We start from the raw sequence: 11,900 nt of genomic DNA on the forward strand, positions 1-11,900 counted from the left end.
TCAAAACAGGAAATACATCATAAAAGCACACTCAACCGTCAAGACCACCGTCGCGGCCGCATACTGCACCGCAATCAATGCCGCCATCTCCGCCCCCGCATTATTCGTCCTCCGATCCCACACCTGGGCTAACACAAAGCACGTAATGCTCGTCGGCGACCCCGACATCAGCATCAGCGTGAACTGTAACATATGGTTCTCAGCACTGACCCATCTCCACTGCTTTACCAACAACATCTGGACGGTCACGATCCCAATCAACGGCATCACCACCAACTTCACTACCGTGATCATCGTCAACGCCGGCACCAGCGGCCGCATCCGCCCGGGCTTCAGGCGTGATAGAGATGCACCCAACACTGTCAAGCCCAAGGGAACGCAGCACCCTCCGAGCATGAGTGTGATCTCGAGGATGAAGCTCAATGGAGGAAGCTCATCCGGGGAGGGGAGAGGGTTTGGGGTTGAGACGAAGAGTGCTCGGAGGGGCGTGAGTGCCATTAGGAGACCGAGTATGAGGCCGATCGTCGGAGGGGTGAGGTACTCGCGTGTCAAGTGAAAGACCCGCCAGAACCAGTGGACTTTTGAGCGATTAGACATGTGTGCGTTCTGGAGGGCCGGTGGAACTTTGGGCAGTGGGTCTGGCAACGGCACCGCCGCCATAGGTTCTGCAACGTTGGAAGCCGTACTTCCGATAGCGATCGTAGGTTCCGGAGTTGGAGGTTTGTGGTCACTTACGTGCGCAGAAGGTAAAACTGTACTAGTTGGGGCCAATGTATTGGATCGCGATGAGTTTGAGGATCCTGAACTACCGCTAGGTTGCTGCAGTAGCGGGGGTCGATATCCGTTACTCAGGGGTGATCTCTGGGATTGTTTTCCTGCCGAGAAGCGTGTCATGCCCGTGCCACTGCTCGCTATGCTCTCAACACTGTACCTCTGCTGAGTCTCAGAGGATTTGAGGAGCTGCAGCGGGCATGATGGCAGAGGTTGATCATTGTTGCTACCGCGACCGCTACTACTGCTTATATACGAGTTCTGCACGAATGGATTGGTCTCTCTCGATGATAGCGGTCCTTCATATCGGTCCTGTGGCGAATGCAATGTTGGAGAATGAGCCAGCTCTTGGTCATACGGTCGGTACCTCAACTCTTTGGCATTGTCTTCCGAGATGTAGTCCATGCTGATCATCGTTGACGTTGCCGAGAACGAAGACTGCACTCCGCTCTCTTGTTGCTGGGTGTGTTCGCCAGGAGATGAGAAACGGCGCCGGTTCTGTTGTCGTGGAGACTGTCTAGGACTTGAGGGTATGACGTCGCCCGATAGCGCGAAGCCGCTTGAATCAGGCGAAGATTGTACGCACTCGTGCTCTTGGAGTGAAGCCGTCAAGTTCCTCAAACGTTTAGATTCCTTGACATGATCGTACCGGATTAGACGGTACCCGCCCAAGGGGAAGAGGAACAGGTAAAAGACAGAGATGAACACGCTCGAGTAAGCTGTGCCTTGCGCGCCATCGCCCACCAGGAACGGTGGGTGATCTGATACAGCCAAAATGATAGAAATCGGTAGGTCACCCTGTATAGACATGAGCGGAGAAGGGAATAAAACGTTAGTAAATGATGCAAAGAACTAATAGGTAAGTGGGATAACATTTTTAATTAGTGTGATGAGCGGTGATTTACAAAGTTCGTGAACATTGTGGCTGCAACGATGCCCCAGTAGAGCCTCTTGGGAACCAACTTGGTTCTCTGGATCAGAAATCCAAACACAGCACCCATGGCAATGTAAAACACCGCTATCATTGCGACAAATCTGAAAGCACATAAATTTAGTAACCACTACAACTGGACGCCCAGCACATGTAAGAATATCAAATTCAAAGGCCTAAGAAAGACCTACCCCAGCTCTTCAGCATTGTCCGGACTGACACATGTTAGCATCTTGGCAAAGAGCAGTGCTGGCAGCGTGTAGTTGAGAATCAGGCCGGCGACCACCTTGGCTCCTGCAGGCGTGAGTAGGCCACGCTTGGCCATGAGGGCACCACATCCTGAGCACACACGGATGAAATAGTAATATGTCAGTCCTTACTTATGCATGAGCAGGAACCAATTACATCCTACTGTTCCATGCTCAAGCATGCATGGGGCCAGGTTTGCTCCCTGGTTTTGCTTACCTCCCAGCACCAGGAACTTGATGATAGGCCTTGGGGTAACAGCGTTTGTTTCATTTTATTTGTTTGTGTAGATGAATGTGAGATGTGGCAGGTACAAAAAGGAGGTTCATCCCGGTTAGTGCCCCTGGCAGAGAACCAGTGATTGGCTCTTTGATTGCTGTGCACAGCACAGATTTTCATGCCACAGATCATAGACACCATGGAATACAGAATGGAGTATATCTGCTACGACGCGTTGGCATGGGGACAAATAAAAGTATTTGCTGCCCATTGTATTTAAAAATATGTTGAGAAAAGCTACAAAGAGGGTAGAAGCGAAGGGAGAAAAAGAGATGGGGTAGGAGGATAGTGAAGATTAATTGTTATCTACAATCTTACTTTGCACTGGTCCAGAAGAGTGTCGATAGGGCAACCATGGGTCACTACCGAATGGGGTATCCGATATTTAGCTTGGATAGAAGCGTTGCGTGAGTGTTGGGCGTGTGTATGAATCCGCCCCTTGAACAGTCCGTTTTTTACCGCTGTTATTTTCAAGGGGAGGAAGGAGTTGGCTGACGCAGGCGATAACAAGGTCTCTCTCACCACGACGGGTTACTGTGGGTGTGATGGATATTGTTGCTTCTGTACGTTGCTTGGTTCGTTCCCGAGAAAATGATAATGGGATTGTGGCCTGACGGTTTGAAGTGTCGAGTACGAGGCACTACCTATAGCAATAAAAATGTATGAGATCGACGTTTGCGCTTTCTGATGGTGCATACGAGATGCGGACTCAGGGTGTCAGAGGCCTATGATGGGGTCAGGACGGGTATATGGTACAGTATGGAGCGATAGGCTAGATATGAACAGGATAGTGACAACGATAGTCCTGTTGTGCAATAACAAATGGCGATCATAAAATGGGCCGTGAGACAGAAAAACAAAACGACGGAGGCAATGAAACAAATGGAGGTGTAGCCTCCTCGCACCTCCTGGAAGACGTCCTTTCTTTTTATACCAAGAAAAGAGATAAACCCGAAAGCACAAAAACGGCATCCGGAGTAAACAAAAATATCAATGGTGGTTTGTAACCGGAAACTGAAATAAAAAGGTTTAAATGTACCCAAAAGCTGAGGTGCAATAAGGTTCCTCATTCCTTTTCAACAAACATATTGCGTGGAAACTAGCAGTAAAGATATCGCTGTGGTAGAGGAAGCGATGTTGAGAATGAAAAGCTGTACACATGGGTTAGGAGCCAGAATGAGTCGTGAGGGAAACGGGTTCGATGCTGCATGTAGAAGAGGTAGTAGCTAGATACTGTACTTATACTGCGACTCCATCCGTCCCCTTTCCATTGATAACCAACGATCATATCACATAAGCCCGAAGGAGTGAGACGCGTGCTCACAGCAAGGTACCACTCAAAAAAAAGGAGTGAGCATGGAGACGAACAAACAGAGAAGATCCAAAAACTTAAAACAGACCAAGCAAGGATCGCCCTCAACAGCACAAAGACGAAAAGTGGCACACACGGGTACTAGCAAACAAAAAATAAGCAGATACCCAGGCTAGAGAGGAAGGTAAAAGCACATACACACACACAAAAAAAAAAAAAAAAAAAAGGAGTCGAGGTAAGGCGTGAGAGCAAAAAGGAAAAACTCAAAGATAGCCCATAGCCTTCGTTGTATCACAAGAAGTTTTACCGCCCAAGAAGGCGCAAAGCTGCACGCCTCTGTTCTTGGAGTAAGAAGCGAGCGCCCAAGGAAGATAAGGCACCCAGGCATGGCACCATGATCCGTCTGTGCTTAGATCGAGATTGTTATCACCCGATTGGTCGATGAATTGGTATATTCGGAAGAGTAAAAACTGGGTCCTCGAGCACTCACCTTGAATGAGCAGATCGGTGCGAGAATAAGGTCGTTGGAGATCGTGAAAGAAGAGTTGGGAAGTCGTTATAGCAGCTTGATCACTGAAATAGGGCGTGAATAGATGACGTGACAGAAAAAGATGCGTCAAGGCGATAGAGGCGTGGACAACGCGGTAGTGAGAAAATGTGAGGTGCAGGCTGTGAAATGAAGATTGCTGTGATGGATAAGAGTTCTAGTATTACTGAAGAAATAGCGCGTGTAGTGATGCCAGGAGGATAGCGATAGTGTTTGTGATGCTGTATGGCAAATAAGAGAGAGAGGACCCGAAATATGTATCAGCGTCGATGATCGAATACTGAAGATGGAAGAGGAAGGATGAACTCGAAGCGGAATATGGAAGGCCAGTCCAGCTGTACCAGATGCTAAAAAAGAAAGGAAAGGAATGAAGAGGCAAGGCCTATGGGGAGAAGTGCGAGTGCCGACAGAAAAGGCGGAAAAGAGAAATAAAGGGGAGCCACAGGCGCTAGGTTCAGACAGGTACTCGGCCGGGTACCAAGGGATGCTGCGAGAAACCAAGGCAAGAAATGCGTTTTTCGTCTTCGCTACCATCAGAACTTCCCATCCATTCACTTTGCGCCATGCCATTAAGAAATAGATGAAAAAAGCGCACAAGGGGAAGAAACAAAAGGAGAGTCATCTCAAAAAGAGCCTTGTCAAGCCTAATGGTCTCTTTCCTTCTTCTTTATTACCCTACACATGCACACGGACGCGGACGTTTGAGTGCTCCGTGGTCTCTGCAAACTTTCTACTTTTCCCGCCCTTGGCCTTTGTGTAACAACAGCGCTCAGTCCGTGACAATTACGTAGCACTGAACAACCCGTCCATCCAGGACCTCGATCCTCCCTATCCTCTCTACACAACTCCAACAGCGACTTCAACTACAATTGCAATTACTACCAAACCGAGCGAGCAGCAGTTCAGTCTGCCCAACGCCTTTTGGTGCAAACCCACATCACTCTTTTGCTGCTCACTTGACGATTATCCGTATGTGCTTTATTTTGTTTTTGTTTTCTGCGGGGTTGATTTGATAACGAAGGGTGACAAGAAGGGGCACGGACATTCATGCACACTTCGCATCTGCTGCGCCCAAGAGGAATCATTCAATCCCATCCCAGTCGAACCTTTGTCTCCCTTCCAAACCCTGGAACGTTCTTCGCGGCATAAACAATCATTCGAAGAATATCGTCTGACGCTAGGCAACAAGGAGATAGCGGTGCACGACCCTTTTATTGTTTTCTACCTAAAATTGTGCAACTCATCGAAGTCGTCCCGGCAGATGCTCCTTTTCGTCCACAGCTCTTGTTTCACTGCGATTGCTCGTACCGTCGCCTAGCCAGCTCCTTTGCGGATTCTGCATAGTTGCCTAGCGGCCCTCTGATCTCGTTGGCGCCGTCAGCTTTGCGAACGAGCCCTGCCCCGATACCGACACCTTTGGAGTATCCACTCGCCTCAATTGGCGCCTTGATTCCTTCACCATCCTTACCCAAGCCCTGGCCTTCCTTCCACCCCATGGATTTCAACAGCCGGTTGCCAATGTTGTCCTCCTTGATACCATCCTTGGTCGGTTGCTCTGGTATAATCATTTCATGGTCCCCATAACCGCCTTTGTCATGACCGACATATCGACCTGCACCACCACGTCCGCCGTACTCTCTGCCAGCGGGTGTAGGCGGTAATGGATAATCAGGTTGGCCAAAGATTTGTCTTCTCTCAGCAGCTCGGTCGCGATACTTTGGCTCCTCCTCTGTCTTTTGCGGCAATACATTCACAGAAAAGCTGCTTACTGCACTTGATGTAGAGCTTTTAGTTGATGTTTCTTGCTGTTGTGCGCTGGACGACGATGCTCCTCTGCTCTTCTTCAGCGCTGCCTGGATTGCCTGAGGATCCTGAAGGTTCTTCTTGTGCAGTTCAGAGAGAGCTTGGTGTTTGCGTAGGTCTTCAACACTCTTCAGTCGACGCTGACAGAGCAGACACGCGGTCAAGACAAAATCCAGTAGTTCATCGGGCTCATAACTCGGATTTTGCTCATCCAGTGGCCTAGTAGTTTGCACTGTTGCTTTGACCGGCTCTGGCTCTGGTGCTTGAGAAGTCACCTCGCTTGATTGCAGCTCTACTTGCTTATTCGACCACTTCTGCAGTTGTATCGATACCTATGGCATCATGCAGTGGAGCGAACACGAATGAGTATTATGGGCATCTTTTCATCAGGGACATCACAGGAACAATATGCATAAACGGCAAATCCTATTGTACCTTCTTTCCTCCGCCTCCGATCCCGATAGAGGACTGTCCAGCTTTGCGCTTCTTTTCTTCGACCTTTGCGAGCTGCTCTGCTGCCTGTGCAGCAGCAATACCCGCAAGTTGAACCTTATCCATCTTTGCTGTCGTAGGTAAAGTAGGCAGATCCTGAATCACAGGTACCGGCGCTAGTGCTGGTGTGGGTGTTGGTGCTGGTGTGACTTTTGTGGTAGGGACTGAGAAAACTGAGGCATCCGCTCCAGATACTGGTCCTGAGTTTAGCACATTACCCATGGCAGCATAAAATGCGTCCAGTTCGTCTGTGGGGGTTGGTTTTGGAGGCGCTTTCTCAGCCACTGAAGAAATTCGTCAAGTTTTTGGCGGCGCGTTAATCCAGATGGACCGGCCATACGGTTGACATGCACCAGAAGCCAATTGTAAGACCAGTACATTACCATATACGGCTGCTCGCTTGGATGCAGTTGCTGTCGCTGCTGACGGGTTCACATAGACTGAGAGGAACGCCTGTTCATCCCAATAGATAGCCAGTTTGCCTTCATCTCCCAATGTGATAGTCCATTGTGTTGGGGCATAGGCCGGGATAAATGATCCATGATGAGCATAATGAACCTCGACTGGCTTGGTTTGAATTGTGAAGTTATCAGAGTTCGACTTTTCCAAAGCACGCGTGGCGCTCTAAAGTTGAGGAAACAATCGCTGGTCAGGAACATCAGCGCATGTGTAAAGATATCGATCTATTACTCTGCCAACAAGAGGTAAAAGTTACCGCAACATCAGAGTATTCCGCAAAGCAGAAGCCCCAGCTGATCCGAGATTGCCTGTCTTTAGCCAGCATAATCCGGACAAGGGGTCCCAACAATGACAAAGCGTTCCAGATCCCAGACTCATTGACCATGGGCGGTAAGTTGGTCACAACCAGGATGGAGTTGGGGACTGATCCGACATCGCGCTCGCCTGTGTTCAGAACAGGCTGTTGGGCGGGATAATTGAGAGGATATGCCTGGGAAGGATACGCCCTGTGGTGCTGGTTTTGGAAATCTACATGGGACCCTGCTGCGGCCGCTTGGCCTCTCCAGGTTTGATCATCGAATTGGCTGCCGCCTGGGAAAATGAATAGCACATTCATGGTAAAATCGGCGGGATATAGAACAAACGGTCCAATCCGTGAGTACGAGAATCGGCGGGAAACGTTGGCAGATATCCAAGGAAGCATTTGGCGCAGGTAAAATATGGTCAGAATCAGGATTCTTGCAGTTCAAATCAGGTGCAAAGGCATAATTGCTGTGGTTCGAGGGAAGGCTGGGCTGCAATATATTGGGGGCAGTTGAATGGAAATTCGTAGCGATGAGTCCAAGCGACTGTCAAACCTTGCGCGCTTGACAAAAACTGATGGCAGCTCTCATGATGACCATCGTTCATTCCACACTATCAGAAAGTCGTTCAAATGAAATGCAGGGTTAGAACTAGCACCGATGAATTTACTGGCATATCCACCCAGTATAATATTCATGTCTTATTACCTCAGGGCAACGACGCTGTATGTCTCGTGAACCGCTGGGGTTGTTACTGTACGCAACTCTGACCAAATTCTGGCCGATTTTGACCGAAGGCGAGACCTTCTTCATGAAATCCTGCGCATGTTGCAGCGTAAGGAACTTTAAGAAGCCAAATCCCCTTGATTCACCTGCGGAAGAAAATAGAATATAGACATCAGGTCATGGAAATGCTTCTACACAGCGGCGTCAGCAATAAAGTAGAAACGTGGATGCTACCGGTGCGTCGATCGCGAGCCAATCGAACGGCCTCCAGCCCAATGTCATCCTGCTCAATAATGGCTCGAATCTGCAAAAAATAGGCAGGGATGTGTTTGAGAATCAGTAATCCACATTCATCACTGCAATGCACATCTTTTCACTATCAGGGACTCAGCAACACCCAATGTCCTTACATCGTCCTCCTGACAATTCGGGGGCAATCCCTGCAAGATGATTTCAAGTTGCGGATCTCCTTGCGCGCGATCGTTCTATGGAATATCGGGTTCATGGCATTAGAAACCTCCGATGACACTGCTAGGCCCTCAGTTAAGCTAAGGTAAACAATAGTACGGTATGCTTACCTCGCCTCTGCGCCAGTTTGACTGTTGGCGTTGGCGTCCATTACTGTCGTGACCCGAGCTAGACTGCCAGCCTCTATGCTGGTTTCTATCAGACCGGCTGGGGTAGTCTCTGTCCGAGGATCTCGCCTCATAACCAGCATCTCTGTCCCTGTCTCTTTCTCTGACTCTGTCTTTATCCCTATCCCACTCCCTATCCCGCTCTCTTTCGCGCTGTAGTCTATGAGGCGACTTGTCTGAGCTGGAGCCCTTATAGGAGTTGTGCTCGCGGTGCGGGCTTTGACTTCCTCCTCGACTCCTGCTGCTGGTTTCTGAGCCATCATGACGGCTGGAGGGATAACGAGAGTCCCTGTCCCTGCTTCTGCTTCTAATGCTGCTGCGGCTCCGGTCCCTGCTTCGACTTCTGCTTCTCCTGCGGCCTGCTGCTAAGTCCTGTTCTTGCATGGCGGTTTAAGTAGGTTGGAGAGTCGATGGAGGTGATTCGAGGGGAGCATCTTTGCATTCCGTCCAAAAAGAACGTGCTGTGACTGGCTGGTTCAATTGACGTACCAGAACGTCTTTTCGGGAGTCGTTTAGGCGCACCGAGTAGACTACCAACAATAGACGTGCTTGTACCTGCAACTGTAAGGCAGGAATGGCCCCCAATGCCGTCATCGTGCAGGCGGTAGTCTGAAGGCGCGCGCGTTCCAAGGAAAAAGGTTTCTGCAATCGAGACTAAGAGACTTAGCCTACTATCACGAACTAGGAGGAGCAGCCCACAGGACGTCCGAAGCATTGTCTCATCCGAGAGACAACCTTTCCTTGAGTTTCAAGTGGATGTGGAAGACCAGGAACGGCGGCCAAGGTTTAGGGGGCGGCTGATCCCGCGTATGAACTCTGGCCGTTCTGGATGCAGCGGGCTTCTCTTCTGTCTAGTCTTCTTACTGCACACCGCCACGGCGTTAATGGGAGTGGCTCCTCTGATCAAGGAAGATTCTCTTACTAGAGCCGATGATGGCAATGGCGATGCCAATGCGTTCTCTCTTTCTGGATGAAGAGAGCTGAACAGTGCCACACCGCGGCGGCTCACATCCACACCAACTGCCGCAGACTGCTCCCACGCACGTTTGTATTATACAATATCGGTCGTCTACAATGCTCACGATGTGGTCATGATCCTGCCATGCTGCAGCTTTATCCGTGCGAGTAGACTATTCTCCTCGACTTTACTGTTCACAAAGGCGCAAGAAAAAAAACCATACTGTTAAAAATAGGCCGGATTCCCGCTGCGCCTGGACAGAGACTGGAAGTACCGTCACCATAGTCCCCCTAACTGGGTGGACTTATCTATTTGGTACGCACGACGTAGTTTCTTTTTGGTAGCGTGTCTCCCCTGAAGTCAGCAACCGGCTGGGAAAAATGAAGAGAACTAGTGGAAGAAGCATTCCTTTGCCAGTAAAAGCCGAAGGCCTGGGGTGGTCAATCCCTATGTGGGAGGGGAGCATCGTTCACGAGCCTAAAGGCCGGTAACACGAAAAAGCGTCAGGAGTGAGAGTTGCCCCAAAAAAGAAAAAGTGCATGATTGCGCCCATGCAGGTTTTTTTCTTCCCATTCAGCCCGGACTTGATAGTCAGCTCTTCCGTACGCTGCATGTGGATAAGTCTCACCCCTGCTCTTCATTTTTTGCATCAGCTCTTCTGGATCATAGATCTCGGCCATTTGGGCAAAGTTCGCATTGCTAGCTGTTTTGCTCTGCAAAGCAATTGGAAGAGACCAAGACAGGACAAAGAGAGACACAAGGGAATGAGAGGCAGGGGATAATTTGGGGCGCAATCAGGGATTGGACACCTTTGACCGCGGAATGTATTAGGGGATAAATATAGGCACTGCCATTCTATTTTCTGGCACAACACAAACAAATAGGAGTGACGACGGCAGGATAAAGACTTCAACAGGATGTTGGTCATTCAGTCGGCCCAGTCAGTCGAAGACAGCCAGCCAGGTCAGAAGCACAGATACACGCCCTCTGCGCTCTGCCCGCCATATCTGCCTCAGAACCATATATAAAGCAGTGCGCATGGCCCTCGTTTTCCCTCTTTCAGCTACTCTTTTCATCTCATCGCCCCCTTCAACACGCATTGTAACTATAGCAACCGCTCTCAGCTGCGAAACCCCAATTGGTCCTTTTGCCATCTTTCTCATTGGGGCCCAGGCACAGCTCCAGACCTCCCTCGACTTCCTCGGAACTATCTTTCATATCTCGCTTTCATACCCTTCCCCGGCATTTTGCACCCCGCTGCCCATTTGACATCCTCATCCACTATATAATCCTCACTTCGTCCTTTGTTCTTCTTTTTTCAGTCGACTTCGATTCCCCATACAAGACCAACTAACGCACTCCCCTCCGTAACGAGCTTCTCACACCTTTAACTCATATCACACTTTCAAAAATGTCCAGACATCACTTCACAATCGCCCTCTTCTTCACCCTCCTCGCCATCCTCGCCACCATCTCTTCCGCCCTCCCTGCCCCCCAATCCCTCAAACCGCAGCCCTTCCGCTTCACCGTCAGTTCTCCTGAACTCGACGCCGTCTGGCTCGTTAACTCCCTTCCAACCGTCTCCTGGGACGCCACTCAGATGCCTGAGGGCTCAACCCTCGACATTGCCCTCCTCCATCACGCCAAAAAAGAATCTATCCTCCTCCGCCGCTATGTCCCCGCTCGCCGGGCCTCGATCCCCGTCAACCTCCGCCCTGAGATCGTCCCCGGTACCTATTCTTTGCTTCTCACGGTCTACAACGGCCGCACTTCATCCGTCATTGGTCGTTCGCTCGTCCAGAGCCTGATCCTTGTCTCTGATGAGTCCGTTGACCCCGAGCAGGAGATCTTGAGTCCTTCTAAATCTGAAGCTTATAACAACAGTCTGAACGTGGTCCAGGAATCCGAGCTCGTCAGGCTGACCCACCAGCCCATGCGTGGAACTCTCGTCCTCAGCGCGCCTTATACCCTCGGATGGACAATCCCCAAGGCTTTGGAAGGCGAGCGACATGTGCGCGTGAACATCCTGCTGGTCTCTCCCGAGGATGAGGTCGTGAGGACGTTGGCAACGAACATTGACGCCAAGGTTGGATTCATCTATGTGCTCCTGCCAAAGGATATTCCCCTGACGAAGTACCAGATCAAGGTTGAGATCATTGGCAGCGGCAGAAAGTTCTTGGGATACACACTCTCGTTCCAAACGACCCTGCCTGCCTTCTCCGCCAGGACGTGAACAAGATCTTGCCTGGTTTATTTAACGAGTTCATGACTGGATGATACACGCGATCTCCTGTATATTACTTTGCTCGTTCTTCTTCACTGCGTCCGTTCATCCGATCGCCCATTGCTTTTATTTTTTTATTTTCATCATCTCATCTAAAAATTGTATCATAGCATATTCCTCCTCTCTCTTTTCTCTTACTATCAATGTAAAACAGC

The 11,900-nt window shown here is 49.9% G+C and overlaps 3 protein-coding genes across 3 annotated transcripts; 1 reads left to right on the plus strand and 2 right to left on the minus strand.

Annotated features, from left to right (window-relative positions):
- On the minus strand, positions 1–2,027 carry BC939DRAFT_506620 (auxin efflux carrier; the record flags this gene model as incomplete). The annotated part of the gene is made up of 3 exons (XM_051560805.1): positions 1–1,569; positions 1,677–1,806; positions 1,894–2,027. 3 exons carry the CDS (start codon positions 2,025–2,027, stop codon positions 1–3), a joined length of 1,833 nt encoding a protein of 610 aa, XP_051408342.1.
- Positions 2,028–5,273: 3,246 nt separating this feature from the next.
- Positions 5,274–9,099, minus strand: BC939DRAFT_295491 (uncharacterized protein). Its single transcript, XM_051551330.1, has 9 exons — positions 8,447–9,099; positions 8,279–8,353; positions 8,103–8,172; positions 7,851–8,014; positions 7,698–7,755; positions 7,097–7,431; positions 6,765–7,005; positions 6,325–6,665; positions 5,274–6,221 (listed from the first exon to the last, which is right to left on the minus strand). Exons 1-9 carry the CDS (start codon positions 8,885–8,887, stop codon positions 5,376–5,378), a joined length of 2,571 nt encoding a protein of 856 aa, XP_051408343.1. The 5' UTR covers positions 8,888–9,099; the 3' UTR covers positions 5,274–5,375.
- A 1,773-nt stretch (positions 9,100–10,872) lies between these two features.
- On the plus strand, positions 10,873–11,694 carry BC939DRAFT_506622 (uncharacterized protein; the record flags this gene model as incomplete). The annotated part of the gene is made up of 1 exon (XM_051560806.1): positions 10,873–11,694. The coding sequence occupies one exon, from the start codon at positions 10,873–10,875 to the stop codon at positions 11,692–11,694; it is 822 nt and encodes a 273-aa protein (XP_051408344.1).
- Positions 11,695–11,900: the final 206 nt, after the last annotated feature.

Source organism: Gamsiella multidivaricata (genome assembly GCF_025024155.1).
Source record: "Gamsiella multidivaricata strain RSA 2152 chromosome Unknown BC939scaffold_76, whole genome shotgun sequence".
NCBI lineage: Eukaryota > Fungi > Mortierellomycota > Mortierellomycetes > Mortierellales > Mortierellaceae > Gamsiella > Gamsiella multidivaricata.